Genomic DNA, 22449 nt, shown 5'->3' with positions numbered 1-22449 from the left:
GGCAGAAAAGAGAGAATACTAGAGCAGGTTAAATTCTTTTACATTGAGAATGTCTCCAAGAATGGAAAAGCCTACAAAAAGTAGTGAGTTCAGCCAGTTCATTGCAGGAAAAGCCCTGTCCACCATTGAGCACATCTACATGGAGCTCTGCCATAAGAAAGTAACATCCATCATCAAGGACACCCTCCCCCATCCCCCCACCATCCAGGCCGTGCTCTCTTCTCACTGCTGTCATTGGGAAGGAGGTACAGGAGCCTTAGGTCCCACGGCACCAGGTTCAGGAACAGTTATTACCCTACAGCCATCAGGCTCTTGAACTAGCATGGATAACTTTGCTCACCTCGACTCTGAACTGTCTCCACAACCCATGGACCCACTTTCAAAGACTCTACAATATATGTTCTCAATATTATTTATTTATTAATTATTATTATTATTTGTATCCGCGCTGTTTGTCTTCTTATGCAGATTTGTTGTTTGTTGGTCTTTGTGTACAGTTTTTCATTGATTCCATTGTATTTCTTTCTAGTGTGAATGCCCTCAAGAAAATTGAATGGTGACATATACATACTTTGATAATAAATTAGAATTTTGCAAGTGGGCCGAGAATCCTTTCAGTTCAGTGGCCGTGAAAGTGGTAACTATGTTGTCCATTGTGGTAAACAGACAGATTAGGAAGATCAACATGACCTTGTGTGGGTGGTTGGTTGGAAATTAATCCAGTTTCCTTGAGTCTGATCATTAAACAGTGACAACTCTTGAACCTGTGTACTTGGAGAGGTTGGACCCAAATATGATTCATTTCCAGGCAACTAAATAGATGACAATTACTCTCTTGGCTCACCTTTGGGTGTGGAGCTGGATGGTCCGTGAGCTTGCACGAACTTGCCATGAAGGGTCAGCACTTGTCTCTCATGCACACACACACACACACACACACACACACACACACAGATATTTCACCATTTGAACCTGCTCACCACAGATCTGTATGGTATTTGACTTTCTGCTTGATTTTCTTCCTTTGCATGACATATATAAATATTTTAATGTAGATCAAAGCAAAGTTGACATACTGGCCATTGAATTTTTTTAAAGATAAAGATTTAAAGATATTCCCCCAACCACTTTACTTTTCCCCTCACCTGGTCTCTTCTACTGTAGGATCTGCCAGCTAGAACTCCTTCCCCACCCCCACCTTCTGACACTGGCTTCTGTCCTTTTCCATTCCAGTTTTGATGAAGGATCCCAAAACGTTGACTGTTTATTTCCCTCCATAGATACTGCCTGACCTACTAAGTTCCTCCAGGATTTTGTGTGCGTTACTCTAAAGATTGGCTTTATTTGTCATGTGCATTAAAACATACAGTGAAATGCGTCAGTCTGAGGATGTGCTGTGGCAGCCTACAAGTGTTGCATGCTTCCAGTGCCAAAACAGCATGCCCACAACTTACTAACTCTAACTTGTACATCTTTGGAATATGGGAGGAAACTGGAGTACTGGAGGAAACCTACATGGTCACAGGGAGAATATACAAACTCCTTTCAGACAGCGGTGGAATTGAGCCCTCATCAGTGATTTCTGGCACTGTAAATGTTGTGTTAACTGCTACACTACTGTGCCGTCTCACTTGGACGTTGCAGAAGGTGTTGAAGTCCATAGTAGATTCATAGAGCCCTACAACACAGAAACAGGACCTTTGGCCCATCTAGTCCAAACCAAAGTTTATATTCTGCCTATCAAACGGCACTTGGATCGTGGCCCTCTGTACTCCAAGACATAAAAGTAATCAAAAGATAAACATGGAGCTGGGAATAACGTGTCTACTTTGTTCTTACTTTAGTGAGGCGCACACTTATCACGTGGTAGCGTAATGACATAAGCCATTCGAGTACTTTTACATATAACCCGTAATGAATTATGTAAACAACAAAGAATGCTTAATCAAATAATATATTTACAATATTACTGAAGTATTAAATACAAACACTCCTCCCTGCTTGGTTATATACTCCAACTCAATATAGAATGCATCTCAACTTGTAGAGATAGATATATATACTGTATACACACACACATTCAGTATATGGTATAATGCAACTACTGTATAAACATCCATAGCATAGTAAATTTTAAATTGTTCCATTCAGCCTAAAGATTTAATTGCTGTGGAGGATTTCTTACTCTTGTGGGATAATGCTTTTCCTGACCTGGGGGAGGGAGGAATCACTCTGCTTGGCAGGTGAGACTTGTGGCTGTGAAATAGTCTAAGGTTCTGGGACCTTATCTGTGGTTGTGGTAGGAGTTGACTCTGGGAATGTGGGAAGTGGTTCTGACAGTTCTGAATATCTTTCTTCTCTTAACAATTGACCCTGCTGTCCTTGAATGCTCGATGCGTCATCTCCAGATGACATCAGACACAATCTACACCGTGTAGGAGTGTGGTCCAGTCGGTCTGTAATCTTTCCAAGTACAGACTTTTGATCACATCTGTAGTCCCTTGCCCGGACAGCTTGTCCAGGAGTGAAACATCAAACCTCCTTGTTTGAGGAGCCCTTAATTTGTCCCAGCTGTTTGTCCTACATACTCCTTCTGAGACTGGGTTTGAGGAGATCCAAATATGAGCATAAGGGATGACCCTGGAACAGCATAGCTGGTGAGTTGTTGGTTGTGGAGTGTACTGTACTGCAATATGCAAGGAGCAAATTGGCAAGCTTCTAATTCGGCGTCAGTGTAGTGTGTTCTGCTGATTTTGCTCACAGTGCTTTCTTTAGACTCTGAACAAACCATTCTGCCAAGCCATTTGTAGCTGTGTGGTACAGTGCAGATGCAATATGTCTTATTCCATTCATTTTCAGGAATGATTGAAATTGTTCTGCTACAAACTGTGGTCCATTGTCACTGACAAAGTGTTCTGAAACACCAGTCCTTGAGAAGAGGCCTCTCAATACACCACAGTGTGCAAGGCTATAGTGGAGGCTATTGGGAACACTTCTGGCCACTTTGTACTGCATCCATTACTACTGAAAATGGATACCCATGAAAGGTCCAGCAAAATCTACATGAATCCTCTGCCAAGGCAATGCAGGTCATTCTGAGGGATGGAGAGGCACTGCCCTTGATATCTTCTGAACATGTCGGCATCCCAAACAGTGTATGTGATCTGCTCATCTATCCCAGGCCACCAGACAAAGTTCTAGCCAATGCTTTTCATTTTGACCCCACTCTAGATTATCATCATGTAGCGCCTCCAGCAGTTCACCTCTCAACTTGGATGGTACAACAGCACATAAGGAACCTCTGTCAAGGGCAGTTTCATCCTGGTGGTGGTTTCTGCTTAGACACTGTAATTCTGTTGACATTTGCTTTCATTCCTGACTGCAACTCAATTGCGTCTCTGGTTGTAGATTGCATTGATATAGCAATTTCATCTGCTGTTTTAAACATGAGCTGTTCCTCAGTTAGGAGCCGTTTTTGAATGCTTTCTTGTGAGATTCCACAGGCTCGATGATTTCTCAGTGCATCATTAAGCCCATCATTCAACTGACAATGCTCAGACCATCTCTTCATTTTAGCTATGTACACTGGAATGGACTCCCCTTCCTTTTGATTCTGCTTATGAAACCTAAAGCATTCTGCAATCAACAATGGTTTTGGCTCTAAATGTTCCTGCATTACATTCATGATATTAGCAGAGCTCATTTCAGCTGGTTTGGTTGGAGCAATCAAACTTCTAAGCAAACCATATGCACTTCCACTAATTGCACTCAGCAAAACTGGCACTTCATTGGTTATTTCATTTGTTTCAAAATACTGCTCAATTCATTCAGTATACAACATCCAGTTATCTTTTGTGCAATTGAACGCACTTATCTTTCTGATATAGCCAGCCATATTTGCTTTTTATTAAATTTATGATTATTATCAGCTGGTGCTCACTTTTTTATAAACCTGTGAATTTTGTCCGTTTTCGAGCATTATTTTAACTCAACTACCTTTCTCCCACTTCTGTAGAAAAAATCATGCTTTGCTTTTTTTAAAACTCAAACATCTCGCTGCTCTTTTTTTTTAACTTGAACATCTTTGTTCACTTTCAAAGAAAAAACATGCTGCACTCCAACAGGTAAGTAGTTGTCTTGGGTTCATATTAAAGCTGCTTCATCACCACTGTTATGTTTTGTAACTCCAAAGCATAAAACTAATTGAAAGAAAAAAAGCTGGGTATAACGTGTCTACATCGTTCTTACTTTCGTGAGGCTCACACTTATGACATGGTGGCGTAATGACGTACGTCATTCACATACTTTTACATATAACCCATAATGAATTACGTAAGCAATGAAGAGTGCTTAATGAAACAATATTTACAACATTACTCAAATACTACTGAAATATTAAATACACAACACCTTACATGCACATATCCAAGCTTCTCCAAAATGTTGAAAAAGAACCTGCACCCACCATTTCCACTGGGAGCTTGTTTCACACTCGGACCACCCTCTTTGAAAATGTTCCCCCTCATGTTCCCCTTGAACATTTTACCTTTCACTCTTAACCTTTGACCTCTAGTTTAAGTTTTATTCAACCCAAGTGGAACACGTCTGCTTGCATTTGCCCTATCTATACACCACATAATTTTGTATATCTCTACCAAATCTCCCCTCATTCTCCTATACTCCAGGGAATGAAGTCCTAACCTGCTCCACCTTTCCCTATAACTCAGGTACTCAAGTGCTGACAACGTCCTTGTAAATTTTCTCTGTACTCTTCCAATCTTATTGATATCTTTCTTGTAGGTAGGTGACCAGAACTCCACACATCACTGCAGTAAGAACAAGAGTAAGCCACTCGGTCCCTCAATCCTGAACCCACTCTTCAAAGAGATTGTGGCTGATTTATGCTGGCCTCAACTCTTCTCTTGTGCCGGATCCATAGCCCTTAATTTCCTAATCCATTTAAAATTTATCCAGCTCCATCTTAAGTACTGCAAATGATCCAGTCTCCACAGCCTGCTGGGGCAGACATGTCCAGGGATTTACCATTCTCTGTGTAAAGGGATTTCTGTATACCTCTATTTTAAATGGGGCAGCACTATAGCATCGTGGTTAGCATTATGCTATTATAACACCTTTGACCCAGGTTCAGTTCTGTGAGCTGAGTGTGTTCCTACATTCTTCCCGATTGTGTAGGTTTCCTTAGGGTGCTCCAGTTTCCTCCCACATTCCAAAGACGTATGGGTTAGTAGGTTAATTGGTTACATGGGTGTACTTGGGTGGTCTGGGCTCATTCGGCCAGATGGGTCTGTTACCATGCCGTACCTCTAAATAAAATGATGAGCCCCTTATAACTAGTCACCCAGCTATTATTAAATCTACTTAAATTAAAACATGGTTGTTCTCTCTGTTTTACAGTGATTGCACACCTAACATTCCTGGAGCATCTGATTACACCATAAGACATAGGAACAGAATTAGGCCATTCAGCCCTTTGAGTCTGCTCCACCATTCCATCATGCTGATTTATTTTCCCTCTCAACCCCATTCTCCTGCCTTCTCCCCATAACCTTTGACATCCTTATTAATCAAGACCTATCAAAGTCCTCTTTAAGTGTATCCAGTGACTAGGCCTCCATAGTCGTCTGTTACAATGAGTTCCACCAATTCATTACTCTCTGGCAAAGAAATTCGTCCTCATCTCTGTTCTAAATGGACATCCTTCTATTCTAAGTCTGTGCCTTCTGGTCCTAGACTGCCCCATTATTAGAAGCATCTTCTCTACATCCACTCTGTCTAGGCCTTAAAATATTTGGTAGGATTCAATTAGCTCCACCTTCAGTCTTTTTAGACTTGAATGGGTACAGGCCCAGAGCCATTAAACGCTCCTCATACATTAACCCTTTCATTCCTGGAATCATTCTCGGGAACCTCCTGGACCCACTCCAGTGCCAGCACAGCCGTTCTTCGATAAGGAGACCAAGATTTCTCACAGAACGCCAAATGGGATCTGACCATTGCCTGATAAAGCATCAACATTACATCCTTGCTTTTATCTTCTAGTCCTCTCGAAATGAATGCTAACATTGCGTCAACAATCATACTACATCTGTAGGATCATGGAGTACTTCGAAATGATGAACACATTGAGAAAGTATTCATTGTCTGATCACCTAGAGGGCTTCAAATGGCACTATCAAAATATAAATCCTTCCATTTCTTTCTTCATAATAAAAATATATTGACCCTGTTTGAGCCAGGGAGATACTCAACACCTATTTCTCATGTGCATCTAGATGCTTTGTAAAATGAAAGTGTCCACTGCCCTGTAGAGTGGATGCCTTCTCCTCAGAACATAGAGCACTACAGCACAGTGCAGGCCCTTCAGCCTACGATGTTGGGCCGACCTTTTAACCTACTGTGAGATGAGTCCAACTCCTCCCTCCCACATAGCCCTAATTTTTCTTTCATTTATGTGCCTAAGAGTCTCTTAAGTATCCCTAATCCATCCACCTCTACCACTAGCCTTGGCAGCACATTCCACACACTCACCACTCTCTGTATTAAAAAAAACACTTGTGATGTTCCTCCATAATTTCCTCCAGTCACCTTAGAATTATGCCCCTTCATATTGGCCATTTCATCCCTGAGAAAAAGGTGCTGCCTGTCTTCTCTATCTGCGCATCTGATCACCTCATACACGTCTATCAAGTCACCTCTCATCCTCCTTCTCTCTAAAGAGAAGGGCCCTAGCTCACTCATCTTTTCCTCATAAGACATGCTCTCTAATCCTTGTGGACAATTCTTAAAGCTTTGCAGCACTAGTCAATATTTTTCTTTTAAGTAGTCTCCAGTTTATTTAGGAAATCCTTTTTATCTTCTGTTCATATAGGGGAGGGTTTATGAAGTATGCCATTTTTAATAGGCCCCTATGGAAAACCTCAGCTGGTTAAAACTTGTCAAATATACATGAGGCGGAAGAATTTGTGTTTGATCGCAGTTCCCCTTCTGACAACATGATGCATTGCCTTTTAATACCGATGCATTGTGTGACTTGTTTATTTTCTGCTGGGCTCAGCTTGTCTGGCTGTTTGCAGAGGGGGATTAGGAAATTCAGATTTGTTTATCACATATACATTGAAACATACAATGAATTGCGTTGTTTGCGTTAACAGCTAACACACCTAAGAATGCACTGTGGGTACACATTTTGTTGAGCACAGCTGTGGGTTTGGAGTCATGTGTAGGCCAGAATCGGTAAGGGTGGTAGATTTTCTCTCGCTGGGACAATGGTGAACAAATGGGATTTTACAACCATCCTGTATAGTTCGGTTGAAATCAAGTCAAAGTTGAGTTTATTGTCATACGCGCAAGTACATATATCCACAGATCCAATGAAAAACATACCTGCAGCAGCCTCAGTCACATAGCATCAGATCAGCAGCATTCGCAGAAAAACCATGAACATAAATTGTACAAAATGATACCAAGAACACAATCATAAAAACATAGAAAACCTACAACACAATACAACATGAAATTACCCAGGTTTACCCATACCTCTCTATTTTTCTAAGCTCCATGTACCTGTCCAAGAGTCCCTTAAAAGACTGTATCATATCCGCCTCCACCACTGTTGCCGGCAGCCCATTTCATGCACTCACTACTCTCTGCGTAAAAAAAAATACTTACCCCTGACATCTCCTCTTTACCTACATCCAAGCACCTTAAAACTGTGGTCTCTCGTGCTAGCCATTTCAGCCCTGGGAAAAAGCCTCTGGCTATCTACACGATCAATGCCTCTCATCATTTTATACACCTCTATCAGGTCACCTCTCATCCTCCGTCGCTCCAAGGAGAAAAGGCCAAGTTCACTCAACCTGTTTTCATAAGACATGCTCCCCAATCCAGGTAACATCCTTGTAAATCTCCTCTGCACCCTTTCTATGGTTTCCACATCCTTCCTGTAGTGAGGTGACTAGAACTGATAGAGTACTCCAAGTGGGGTCTGACCAGGGTCCTATATATCTACAACATTACCTCTTGGCTCTTGAGCTCAATCCCATGATTGATGAAGCCAATGTACCGTATGCCTTCCCAACCACAGAGTCAACCTGCGCAGCAGCTTTGAGCGTCCTATGGACTCGAACCCCAAGATCCCTCTGATCCTCCACACTGCCAAGAGTCTTACCATTAATACTATATTCTGCCATCATATTTGACCTACCAAAATGAACCACCTCACACTTATCTGGGTTGAACTCTGCCACTTTTCAGCCCAGTTTTGTATCCTCTCGTTGTCCCGCTGTAACCTCTGACACAATCCTTCGCACCACCAAGGATTGCTCAAAAGGCAGTGCCACAAGAAGCCAGCATCCATTATTAAGGACCTTTACCATCCCAGACAATGTCCTCTTCTCATTTCTACCATCAGGAAGGAGGTACAGACACACATTTATCGTTTTAGGAACAGCTCCTTCACTCCACAGAAATTTTTCCAAATGGCCCATGAACCCAAGAACACCACCTCATTATTTCTCTTTTAGCACTACTAATTTATTTTGGTAATTATAGTAATTTTATGTCTTTGCATTGCACTGCACTGCTGCTGCAAAACAACAAAAAGAATAACGAGGAAATGTTCATGGGTTCATGAACCTTTCCGAAATCTGGTTGCAGAGGGAAAGAATCTGTTTCTAAATCATTGAGTGCAGGTCTTAAGGCTCCTGTACCTCCTCCTGGGTGGTAGTAATGAGTAAAGGACATGTACTGTACGTCAGTGGGAATAAATTTGCTTCTGATTCATCTAAGTTATGTCAAACAGCACTTAAATCACCTCAGTGCAGGGCTGGACTGGTTTAAGGTGACATGTTTCTGTCTGAGAACTACTTGTACTTTTCTGAAAACTCTGTGACCTCTCTTAGTGATGACTCTGTTCCATTTACAGGTCATAAATAAAATTTTAACTGTAATCAAAATTTCGACATGCTTATGGTGATACTTGATAATGTTCTGTGGATGAAAGTCTCCAGCGTAGCTGCTACACAACCTGTCTATTTCCATAAGACCATAAGACATAGGAGCAGAATTAGGACATTCATCCCATTGAATCTGTTCCACCATTCTATCATGAGTGATTTATTATCCATCTCTATTCCATTCTCCTGCCTTCTCCCCATCACCTTTGACACCCTTACTAATTAAGAACCTGTCAACCTCCACTTTAAATATACATGACTTGCCCCCATAGACGTCTGTGGCAGTGAATTCCACAGACTCAGCACCCTCTGTCTAAAGAAATTCCCCATCAGCTTTGTTCTAAAGGGACAACCTTGTATTCTGAAGCTGTGTCCTCCGGTCATAGACTCCCCCACTATTGGAGAAGTCTACTGTATCTAGGTCTTTCAATATTTGACGGGTTTCAGTGAGATCCCCCCTCATTCTTCTAAACCCCAGAAACTTAGTTAGACACATGAAGGAAAGAAAATGGAGACCTATGTACCAGGAAAGGGTTAGATTGATCTTAGAGTAAGTTAAAGGGTCAACGCAATATTGTGGGCCAAAGGACCTGTATTATGCTGTGGTGTTCTATGTAATATCTTAATGAACTGTTGTAAAGAAATGATGCGTATGGTTGATGAAACAAGTTTTTCACTATACCTCAATGCATTTGACAATTTACCAATTTACCAGCAGACAGTCCTCTTCATAAAAGGAGGTAAATCTTTCAAGCTGAAGGACTAAGAAGTAAGAGCGTGGTACTGAGACCACAAGTCAACGTGTGTCTCATGTTACTGCCTGAAGTCAAACACATTGCCAAGGTTGGTCCTCACTACTTTCCCAGTTGCTGACAAGTACTGTCCACATCTTGTAACAATGAAGAATGTCAAGATAACTGAAATAAGAGTGCTCATCACCCTTATTATAAAACACTAAGTATGCTTCTTGGCAGAGCTTATTGCTCAAGCTTGAATAGGTGAGACATGACTAGGGGATTGTTTTTCTAGTCTTATTTCAGTAGGTTAGTGTTGTCCTTGTGCTTGTTGCTACGTGCTTTCAGGTTTTGTATCATCTGCCCGCTAGGAGAGGGGAATGTCCGCTGTAGGACAGTCCTTTGTTTATATTGGCTGCTTTACTGAGGTAATTTGGTAAACTGATTAACTATTGTCACATGTACTGAGGTACAATGAAAAGCTTATCTTGCATACTATTTATACAGATCAAATCATTACACAGTGCATCGAGGTAGAAGAAGGTAAAATAGTAGCGGAACCCAGAATAAGTGTAAAAGCAACAGAGAAAATGCAGTGTATCTAAACAAAAAGATGTAAGATCATACCGGGGTAAATTGTGAGGCCAAGAGTCCATCTTATCAGTCCGTTCAAGAGTCTGGTAATGGTGAGGTGGGAGCTGTCCTTGATCCTTCTGATAGGTGGTTTCAGGGTTTTGTATCTTCTGCCTCATGACAAAGAGGTGGGATGGGGTGATCAGAACGATAGGGAGATGGGGTGAGAGGGAGGCAAGGAGGGAAAGGAGAAGTGTGGTTCAGTTACAGTCATGGAGCGATTGAGATTAAGATAAAGATTAGCATTATTTGTCAGATTTACTTTGAAGTATACAGTGAAATGCATTGTTTGCATCCACAGCTAACACATTCTCAGGATGTACTGGGGGCAGCCCACAGGGGTTTCAATGCTTCCAGCAGCAACATAGCATGCCCTCAAATTACTATCCCTTACTCACCTGTACTTCTTTGGGATGCAGGAAGAAACCGGAGCACCCAGAAGGAGCTGAACGTACAAACTCCTTACAGACAGCAGTGGGAATTAAACTGTGATCAGTGGTGCTGTAAAGCATTACGGCACATAACCTCTTCACTTTCATCTCATTTAGTAGACTAACTGAGCAGGTTAGCCTTACTACTGCAGTGGCATGGAGTTTCGGGTGGTCATTTGTGTGATTAAGTAGGGTTCTTTTGGGGAAACTCCATGATTGTGTGAATTGAGATGTCCCAATAATTCACTTTCCTTGAAGAATGTACATTTTTATATGATGTTTTCAGTTGTGAATCCCTTCCATTAAGTAGTTGGCCTTCTTTGACCTCTATTCTAGGCTGAATGAGTTTGAGGAGACGCCAACGAGTCAGTTAACAATTGATGAGTTTATGAAGATTGACCTAGAGCAGGAGTGTGACCCACCTTCATTCACAGCCGGAAAGAGGAAGGTTAGACTGCAGCAGGTAAGTCTAAACATAACAGGAAGACTTAAAACATGTATTGTACACAATTCTAGCATAACCTTTCTGCTTTATAAACACAAGAGATTCAGCAGATGCTAGAAATCTGTAACAACGTACCAAAATGCTGGAGCAACTCAGTAGGTCATGTAGCATCAGTGGAGGGGAATAAACTGTCAATGTTTTGAGTCCCAAGACCCTACATCAGTTCTGGAAAGGAAGGGGAAAGAAGCCAAAATTCTGTATTCCGTATTTCTGTAGCTTGGAAATACAGAAAATGTCCCACATGCTTCTTAACCATCTTACTGAAACCATACACGAGGAAATCTGCAGATGCTGGAATTTCAAGCAACACACATCAAAGTTGCTGGTGAACGCAGCAGGCCAGGCAGCATCTCTAGGAAGAGGTACAGTCGACGTTTCGGGCCGAGACGTTTCGTCAGGACTAACTGAAAGAAGAGCTAGTAAGAGATTCTTTACTGAAACCATTCCTGTCATATCATTACCCTTCTGTTTTTTATCTCTCTTCACCTGATTATGCGGTGAGTGTTAGATTTGGCCTTTTTTAAAAGGAATACGCTAATCCAGAACCTGCTTAATTGTGGAAACTGGGGCTATGTATGGGAAACTAGTACAGAAGAGGCATGGGGCATATCAGCAGGTTAAAAGGATGGCACAGCATCATGGGCCGAAGGGCCTGGACTGAGCTGTAATGTTCTACGTTCTATGAAGTTATCCACAAGCAGAGGAAATAATACTAAGATTGACTTCAGAGTGGTGGTGTGAGAATGGAGGGAATGGGGCAATCATCTGAAGAGGAAGGGTTAAGCCATTGGGGCCTGAGTTCTCCTGGTTTTAGAAGAATGAAAGATCCAGGGTTATGCCAGGGGCAGCCCACAAGTGTCACCATACTTCCCGTGCTAACACAGCATACCCACAACATACTAACCCTAACCCATACATCTTTGGAATGTGGGAGGAAACTGGAACACCCAGAGGAAATCCACACTGTCATGGGGCAATTTGTAAGAAAACAAAACAAAGAAAAAACAAAAAAAAACAAAGCAGTCATGATTGTCCCAACATAGAAACTAGCTCAGACTAGACAAAAAACAAGACATTTCAGTGATAACAATTAACCTATGACATCGCCAAATTCAATGCCATGACCCCGTGGCAGGAAAATGAAGAAACTTCTAGAAAAATACAGAAGCAGCTTCTAGAAAACCAACTGAAAAATTACACAAAATACTCTGCAGATGCTGGGGTCAGAGCAACACTCACAACATGCTGGAGGAACTCAGCAGGTCGGGCAGCATCCGTGGAAATGAACAGTCAACGTTTCGGGCATCAGGATCCTGACGAAGGGTTCCGGCCCGAAACGTTGACTGATCGTTTCCATGGATGCTGCCTGACCTGCTGAGTTCCTCCAGTGTGTTTTGAGTGTTGCTGAAAAATTACATGTATGTTATGATTATATAAAAATACAAGCAATCATAGGAAAAGTTAAACTACAAGAAAAATAACAATTTTCACTTTAATCCAACATATTTCAATGGTTCAGAGGTTCAATTTAATATCAGAGAATGTGTACGGTACATAGCTTGAAATTCTTACTCTTTGCAGATATCCACGAGACATTAAAAAACCCAAAGAATGAATGACGGAAAACATTAGAACCCCAAAGCCTCCCCACTCAGCCTTCATCCCACTTGCTCCAGCAAAAGCATCAATCCCCCCACCACCCACCATGCAAGCAATAGCAAGCCCCCCCAGAGACCATCTAGAGTCTATCAAAAGCTACTGTCCACCCCAACACTAAGACATCTCAAACAAGCACTCTCTCTCACTAGCAAGGAAGAAAAGGATATTGCTCCTGCAAAAGACGAGAGGGAGACCGACAGCTCGCTGTAGCCTTTTCTTCAAACATTATGAAGTTTCTCAAAGCTAAGAGCTCAGGCTTGAGTATGGTTTCCCCAGGTAGCAAAGCTCTTGGCCTGAGCCATAGCTTGTGCCTCGTCTGGTCATCTGCTAGGGGCAGCAGCCCAGGTCTTCCTTCCTTCCCACTTTTCATCAATGACAGACTTTCCCACGAGTATCATTAAGCAGAGAGCCTGACAGGAAGCCCTGTCCCTCTACAGCAGGAAGGCAGGTCATTGATTCCACCTCTGCTAGGACTGTGTATTGGCCATCAAGATCACCCAGTTCTCTGTACCCTTGCCATTGCTCTGGGCATATGCTTTTTCTGTTTTACTTGTGTGTCAGCTTCACTGATGCAATTTACAATAGAGTCTGCTTCCTTCCCTGTTAAAGCAACACATCCTAGGTCAGAATCTACTCTCCATCTGCCCTCTTCCTTTGGTTAAATTTGTACCCTCCAATTCCTGATTCATTTGCCCTTGGTAGTGGTTTCAAGCTGTGATCACCCAAAAGCCATTTACCTTTATGAAAGGACCCCTCAAATTTGCTCCATGACTGTTAGCTTGCATATTGATAAAAAGTCTTTGCAAAAAATGTTGATTATATAAAAAGTAAATTTATTTTTAAATTCCATTTCAGTTGGAGCAAGAACTATCCAAAAAACTGGCAGATATTGAAGGTAACTGAACTCTTCTCTGTTCTCTTTCTTTCTCTCTCTCTCTCTCTCTCACACACACACACACACACACACACACACACACACACACACCCACACCCACCGTTCTCTGGTCTTTTTTCCTTCTTCTCCCTCTATTTGCCTGCCCTACCCTTCTAAGTTGAATTTTACCGTTCTTCAGCAATTAGGAGAAGTTTGTAAACATTGAACAATACAGGTCCTTCAATCCACCGTGATGTGCAGAATTAAGCCGGTAATTAAATATGTGTTACAAAGCTAGTCCCTTCTGCCTGCTCGTGATCCATATTGCTCTATTGTCTACACATCCATGTGCTTATCTAAGGGCCCCTAGCATATCTGGCTCCACCACCACCTCTGGCAGTGCATTCCAGCATCCGCCACCCTTTGTATAAATTATCTTTCCCCATATATCTTCTCTGAATTAACACCTTCTCACTTTAAATGCACACCTCTCGTATTAGACATTTCAACTCTGCAAACAAGACTGTCTACTCTGTGTATGCCCCTCATCATCTTATAAACCTCCATCAGATCTCCCCTCAGTCTCTGCTGCTCCAGAGAAAACAGCCCAAGTTTGTCCAACTTCACCTCATAGCACGTGCTCTCTAATCCAGGCAGCATCCTGGTGAACCTCCCCAGCACCCTCTCCAAAGCCTGCACAACCAGAACTGAATTCAATACTCCAGAGGTGGCCTAACCAGAGCTTTATAATACTGCAATATAAGACTGTTTTCTAAAGTAAAATGTTGACATTTTGCAGGTGAAATAACAAGTTACCAAGATGAGATTGAGACTGAACTGGAAATCATGCGACCAAGATACCGCGGCGTGTATGCAACGTATGCCAAAAGAGGTGTGTATACAACAATCTGTTCTCCTCCTGGAGGCGGGTGAGTGCATAGTGTAACTGTACTGTATGTTAATAATATAATAATATGGTAACTTTTCATGGGCGTGGATGTGGACAGATTTGTTCCTGCCAATTGACTGCTGTAATTGTTACATGTACATCGAAACATACAGTGAAATGCGTATTTTGTGTCAAAGACCAAAATAACCCAGTATACCTTATTGAATGAGGGAGGCTGCCCTTGATCCTGGTGGTATATGTTATTTTGTATCTTCTGCCCAGCAGGAGGTGGGGGGAAGAAGAACTAATGTTCAGGGTGGGAAGGGTCCTTGAATAAGTTGGCTGCTTTCCCAGGAAAGTGCAGACAGAGTCATTTGAGGAGAGGCTGGTTTCCACAATGGACTGGCCTGTGTTCAAAACTCTGCAATGTCATGCAGTCATGGGCAGTGCAGTTGCCGTACCAAGCTATGATGTATTGGGTAGGCTACATCTTGTGGTGCCTCTGTAAAACTTGGAAGGGTCATTGGGACATGCCGATTGGTGGAACAAAACAAAAGTGTTCGACAAAAAAAACAACAGAACCTAGCGCAGTACAGGCCTTTCGGCCCATGATGTTGTGCTGACCTTTCAACCTACTCAAAAATCAATCTAACCCTTCCCTCCCACATAACCCTCTATTTTTCTATCATCCATGTGCTGATCTAAGAGTTGCTTAAATACCACCAGTGTATTTGCCTCTACCACTACCCCTGGTAGGTTTCACGCACCGACCACTCTGTGCAAAAAAAAATACTACCTTTAACATCCCGTCGTACTTTCCTCTAATCACCTTAAAATTATGCCCCCTGGCATTAGCCAATTCTGCCCTGGGAAAAAGTCTCTTGCTATCCACTCGATCTATGCCTCTTGTCATCTTGTACACTTCAAAGTTCAAAGTAAGTTTATTATCAAAGCACATATATGTCACCATATATTACCCCGAGGTTCATTTTCTTGCTGGCAATCACAGTAAATACAAAAAACACAATAGAATTGGTGAAAGACCAACCCAACAGGATCTACAACCAGTATGGAAAAATAAACAACAAACTTTGCAAATAAAAAAGAATGAGAAAAAGAAGAAGTAATAATGATAATAATAATAATAATAAATATCGAGAACGTAAGATGAAGACTCCTTGAAAGTGAGTCCAGTTCAGTGATGGACACGTGAGGTTACCCCTCTGGTTCAAGAGCCCGATGGTTGAGGGGTAATAACTGTTTCTCAACCTAGAAGTGTGGGTCCTCAGGCTCCGGTGCCTTCTACCTGATGGCAGCAGTGAGAAGAGAGCATGACCTAGGTGGTAGGGGTCCTCAGTGATGGATGATGCTTTCTTGCAACAGTGCTTTGTATAGAAGTGCTCAATGGTACGGAGAGCTTTACCTGTGATGAGCTGGGCTGTAAAAACTATTTTTTGTGGGCTTTTCCATACAAGAGCATTGGTATTTCCTTACCAGGCTGCGATGCATCCGGTCAATATACTCTCCACAACACATCTATAGAAGTTTATCAAAGTCTTAGATGACATGCTGGGTCTTCACAAACTTCTAAGGAAGTAGAGGCACTGCTCTACTCTTTTCGTAACGGTACTTACGTGCTGGGCTCAGGACAGATCCTCTGAAATGATAACACTGAGGAATTTAAAGTTGCTAATCCTGTCCGCCTCTGATTCCCCCAATGAGGACTGGCTCGTGGACATTTGATTTCCTCCTTCTGAATCAATAATCATCTTGTTGGTCTTGCTGACATTGAGTGAGGGGTTGTTGTTGTTGTTGTGGCTCCACTCAGACAGATTTTCAATCTCACTCCTGATTTGTCACCAACCTTGATTCAGCCAACGACAGTGCTGTTGCTGGCAAATTTAAATATGGCATTGGAGGGGTACTTAGCCTTACAGTTATAAGTATAAAGCGAATAGAGCAGGGGGGCTGAGCACACAGCCTTGTAGTGCACCTGTGCTGATCGAGATTGTGAAGATGTTGTAGCCAATCCGAACTAACTGGGGTCTGCAAGTGAGGAAATCAAGGATCCTAGCCTAGGACTTGAAGCTTATTGATTAGTTTTGAGGGGTTGATAGTATTGAATGCTGAGATGTAGTCAATGAAGGGTATTCTAATATATGCACCTTCGCTGCTCAGAAATTCCAGGATTGAGTGAAGAACCAATGAAATGATGTCTGCTGTGGACCTGTTGTAAAGGTAGGCAAATTGGAGTGGATCCAAGTTACTTCTCAGACAGGAGTTCATCACCAACCTCTCAAATCACTTCATCACAGTGGATGTAAGTGCTATGGGACAATAGTTCAGTGCTACTGACTAGGTGATCTTTATCAAGTCACATTTCATCCTCCTTTTCTCTAAAGAGAAAAGCCCTAGTTTACTCAACCAATTCTCATAAGACATGTTCTCTAATCCAGGAGAGGTTGAGTGATTTAGGGCTTTTCTCTTTGGAGCAAATGAGGGTGGCTGATTGATAACCATTTAAACCAGATAATTTTAGACAGGAAGATTTCAGAATCAGGATCAGATTTGAAACACAGCAAAACTCAGTTAAACTCTGTGTATTTTTTTTTTAATTATTGAGATGAAGAACAAAAGGCTTATGCTCTTTGTTCTGATATTATCAATTAAAATGCCTTACTCAGTGAAAGCAATATGCCTGTGTAAAATGAGGAGTTTAATTAAAGTTGTTTGACAGTTGTATGTTGCTGATGGCTGAATAACAGAATGAACAGCTGTTTGGTAAAGAGGATCAGTGGCTCCCTGTTGGATACGCTGAGCCCAGTGGGCTCTGTGCTCTGTGCTTCATTCTGTTCAGTATCTGCAGTACAACCCGCTCCAACAATTAACGACATATACTCTGACCAACACTAGGTTCTTACAGGACGGCATTGCTGCAGTGCAAGAAACACCAACAGAAACTCCAAAGACCTCACCTCTGGGAAAGGAAGGATCTTCGCTTAGAAGACGTAGAGATGGGCTACATCTGGACCTGAAAGACTGGCCCAGGACAGAGGACTCTGGCGAGCTGCTGTTGGCAGCCAATGTCTCTGTAGGGTTTACAGGCATAAAAAGAAGACCACTTTGACCAGCACCTTTCTAAGCTCAGTTTACCTCAATGCAAGAAAAAATTGCTTCAAAGTCAATTATTATTTTGCTTGCACGATGAGCCTTCCTGTTCTCTGTCTCAAGAATAACAAACATAAAATTCTGGAAGAACTCAGGAGATCAGGCAGCATCTATGGAAAGAAATAAAGTCTTATGTTTTGGGCTGAGGCCCTTTATCAGGACTGGAAAGGAAAGAGGAAAGAAGCCAGAATAAGAAGATGGGGGAGGGGAAGGAATACATGTTGGGAGGTGATAGCTGAGGGATGAATGAAGTGAGTAGCTGGGATGTAATAGTTGGAAATGGTAAAGGCTGAAGAAGAAGGAATCTGATAGGAGAGGAGAGTGGACTATGGGAGAAAGGGAAGTAGGAGGGGAACCAGAGGGAGATGATAGGCAGGTGAGGAGAAGAGAAGAGGCAAAGGCGGTGAGGCCAAAATGGGAAATAGAAAAAGAAAGAGGGTGGAGAAACTACTGGAGGTTAGAGAAATTGATATTCATGCTGAGTGGTTGGAGGCTACTCGGATGGAATAGGAGGTGTTGCTCATCCATTGTGAGAGTGGCCTCATGATCTTTGCTTCATTAATAGGGACAGGAGAAGTACTGGAGGTTTAGAAGGTTACAAACATTGTTCCCTTGTCCAAGAAAGGGAGTAGAGATAATCCAGGAAATAATAGACCAGTGAGTCTTACTTCAGTGGTGGGCAAGTTGTTGGAGAAGATCCTGAGAGGCAGGAATTATGAGCATTTAGAGAGACATAATCTGATTACGGATAGTCAACATGGCTTTGTCAAGGACAAGTCATGCCTTATGAACCTGATTGAACTCTTTGAGGATGTAACAAAACACATTGATAAAGGTAGAGCAGTGGATGTAGTGAGAATGGATTTCAATAAGGCATTTAATAAGGTTCTCCATGCGAGACTCATTTAGAAAGTAATGAGGCATGGGATCAAAGGAGACCTTGCTTTGAGGATCCAAAAATGGCTTGCCCACAGAAGGCAAAGGCTGGTTGTGGGTGGTTCATATTCTGCATGGAGGTCGGTGACCAGTGGTGTTCCACAGGGATCTTTTCTGGGACCCCTCTTCTTTATGATTATTATAAATGACTTGGATGAGGAAGTAGAAGGGTGGGCTAGTAAGTCTGCTGATAACACAAAAGTTGGAGGTGTTGTGGATTAGCCTGGAGGGTTGTCAGAGGTTACAGCAGGACATTGATAGGATGCAGAACTGGGCTGAGAAGTGGCAGATGGAGTTCGACCCAGATAAGTGTGAAGTGGTTCATTTCAGTAGGTCAAACTTGAAGACAGAATATAATGGTAAGACTCTTGGCAGTGTGGAGGATCAGCGAGATCGTGGGGCCTGTGTCCACAGGACACTCAAAGCTGCCACACAGGTTAAGAAGGCATATGGTATGTTGGCCTTTATCAACTGTGGGATTGAGTTCAAGAGCTGTGAGGTAGCGTTACAGCTATACAAGAGCTTAGTACTCCAAGTAGGATCTAACTGTGTTCAGTTCTAGTCACCTCATTACAGGAAGGATGTGGATACTACAGAGAGTGCAGAGGAGATTTACAAGGATGCTGTCTGGATTGGAGAGCATGCCTTATGAGGTTGAGTGAACTTGTCCTTTTCTCTTTGGAATGACAGAGGATGAGAAGTGGCCTGATTGAGGTGTATAAGATGATGGGAGGCATTGATCGTGTGGATGGCTAGAGGCTTTTTTCCAGGGCTGAAATGGCTAACACAAGGGCATAGTTTAAGGTGCTTGGAAGTAGATACAAGAGGGATGTCAGAGGTAAGTTTTCCACACAGAGAGTGGTGGGTGCATGGAATGCACTGCCAGCAATGGTGGTGGAGGTGGATCCAGTAGGGTCTTGTAAGAGACTCTTACATAGGTACATGGAACTTGAAGTTTTAAAATTAGAGGGCTATGCAGTAGGGAAATACTAGGCAGTTTCTAGAGTAGGTTACATGATCGGCATAGCATTGTGGGCCGAAGGGCCTGTAATGTGCTGCAAATTTTTATGCTCCATCGTGGCAGTAGAATGTCTCAAGAGTGGCTTTAACCCCACCGTTAACTGAGAGATCTGCAACGTTCAAAGTAAATTTATTATCAAAGTACTTATATGTCATGATATACCACCTTGAAATTCATTTTCTTGCAGAAATTCACAGTAAAACAAAGAAATATAATAGAATCTGTGAAAAACTGCATACAAAGACTGACAAGCAGTCAACGTGCAAATAAGTAAATAAATAATACTGAAAACGGGATGGAATAGGAAAGCTGTCTGTGTTCCTGAGGTCAGACAGGGTTTAAGATTACAAGACGTGGCCCATTCAGCCCGTTGAGTCAGATCCATCATGGCCGATTTATTTTCCTTCTCAATCCCATTCTCCTGCCTTCTCCCCATAACCTTACTGAACAGGACTCTATCAACCTCGGCTATAAAAATAGGCAATGACTTGGTCTCCATAGCCATCTGTAGTAATGAATTCCACACATTCACCACCCTCTGGATAAAAACATTCCTCCTCATCTCTGTTCTAAAGGGACAACCCATTGAGTACATCTACAAGGAGTGCTGTCACAGGAAAGCAGCATGCATCATCAAGGACCAGGCCATGCTCTCCTCTCGCTATTGTTGTCAGGAGAGAGGTACAGGAGCTTTAGGTCCCACACCCCCAGGTTGAGGAACAGTTATTGCCCGTCAACCATCAGGTTCCTGAACCGGCAAGGATAACTTCACTTACCTGAACATTTAGCTGATTCCACAACCTATGAACTCAATTTCAAGGACACTTAAACTTCTGTAATTATATTAATTATTACCAACTTATCTATTATTGTTTTGTTTTTCTTTTTATATTTAAATTAAAGTTGTACATATCCGGTTTAAGATGGCGCTACTGAAGTTGTGTGACAGCTTATTAGTTCAGAACACAAGAAGTACAACTAAAATCATCATTAATGACACTTTTTATTTGGTAAATTGTGGAATACTATCACCGCACACAATGAAGAGGCAAGAAGAGGTGAAGCTAACTCGAGGGATGAGCTGTGCTGGTGCGTTGCAAATCAGGGCGAAACGTGTTTGTGGCTGTTTCAGAGAGGAGATGGAGTTGGAGTGAGTGATTCAGAGGAGTTGAGGTGGAGAAGTTTTGGTGCCCATCCACTTAAACTGGGTGTGAGGTTGGATGCTCTAAGCGCCGAGCTGATTTGGAGAGGTCGAGAACAGCTTTGGGCTGGGTGGCAAAGTATAGACCCTGCGCTGGGGCCTGGCGGGGCACGACCTGGTGTTTGTATGATTTAAACGCTGGCCCAGATAGACTGGAAAGGCAAGGTGCCAGGACCAGAGGTGAGCGTTGGGTTGATTTCACACACTCTCCTGTGATAATCACTCCTCTCTCTGCAGCGCTGATGCTGTGAATCTGTTCCCATTGCTACTCACTTTGTGTCAGCGAGTTATGTGACAGCGGCTTGCCCCACTATATATGATGAACTTGAGACTGAGGCTTTGGGCCTACCCTGGGTGTTCTGGGGATTCGGGACTACGGACTCAGTTTGGTTTGGAATGCCGTTGCCTGCTTCTATTTGTATGATTTGTGTTATTTTTTCTCTTTCACTGAGCATTAGGTGTTACTTTTTTTTAAATTGGGTTCTTTCGGGTACTCTGACTCTTTTTGAATCTTTGAATTTGCACAACTTGTTGCCTTTTGCACATGGATGTATTTGTGTATAGATTTTCATTTAGGTTCCTTTGTATTTACTGTGAATGCCTGCAAGGAAATGAATCTTAGGAGAGAATATGGTGACATATATGTTTTTCAATATTAAATTTAGCTTGAATTTTGAACTTTGAGGCTAGTCCCTCTGGTCCTAGATACCCCACTGCAAGAAACCTCCTCTCCGCATCCACTCTATCTAGGCTTTTCAATATTCGATAGGTTTCAATGAGATCCCCCTCATTTTTCTAAACTCCAGCAAGCAGAGACCCAGAGAAATCAAATGCTCCTCATACGTTAACCCTTTCATTCTCTGTGCTGAGCTGGGAAGTGTTAGTATATTAGTATAATTTCCTCCTCTTTACCAAACCACGCCCCCTCCCCTCCTACCACAGCTCTCAGATCACGGCTTCTCTCTTATCCATCTAACCTGAGGAAAGTGAAGTGCACCATATAGAAAATATTCTAGTCTCTTACCACAACACAAGAGATTGGGAAGCTGAGAATGAGGTGCCATTGCTGTAATTGAGGGTTTTTAGGCATTTATCCAAAGATCAATCGCTTCAAGCAACATTCCCTCTAATTTGTAATGACCAGTGTGTGCAAAAATCTTGTGCTGTGCAATTTTTTGTCCAGTGCAACAACATGTGCACACTGAATTTTTAAGTGGGAGTAAACCTGAAGCAAAAGATCTGCTATTTCAGTTAAAGCAATAATAAGCCTTCTGTGTCATGGTCCAAATCGGGGTCCCATTAAATTTACCTTGTTTATGTTACGATCTGGACCTGTTTTCCTGTGTCCCTCGACTTTGGCGAGCTGCTCGGGCGGGAGCGTCTGCAAAGTCACCAAAGGTACGGCATGCCAATGTCATCTGGC

General features: G+C 42.4%; 1 protein-coding gene across 2 annotated transcripts in view; it reads left to right on the top strand.

Moving 5' to 3' along the window:
- Nucleotides 1-22449, top strand: part of brf1b (BRF1 RNA polymerase III transcription initiation factor subunit b) — a 459400-nt gene that overhangs the window by 283251 nt on the left and 153700 nt on the right. For both annotated transcript variants that reach the window (XM_063045501.1, XM_063045512.1), the window contains 3 exons: nt 11110-11236; nt 13793-13832; nt 14611-14703. In XM_063045501.1, the coding sequence (XP_062901571.1) occupies nt 11110-11236; nt 13793-13832; nt 14611-14703 (260 nt within the window). The remainder of the gene's footprint in view (nt 1-11109; nt 11237-13792; nt 13833-14610; nt 14704-22449) is intronic.

This window comes from Mobula hypostoma, chromosome 1 (assembly GCF_963921235.1).
Source record: "Mobula hypostoma chromosome 1, sMobHyp1.1, whole genome shotgun sequence".
Taxonomy (NCBI): domain Eukaryota; kingdom Metazoa; phylum Chordata; class Chondrichthyes; order Myliobatiformes; family Myliobatidae; genus Mobula; species Mobula hypostoma.
The sequence above is the reverse complement of the archived record's forward strand: the minus strand, read 5'-3'. Positions and strand labels throughout refer to the sequence as shown.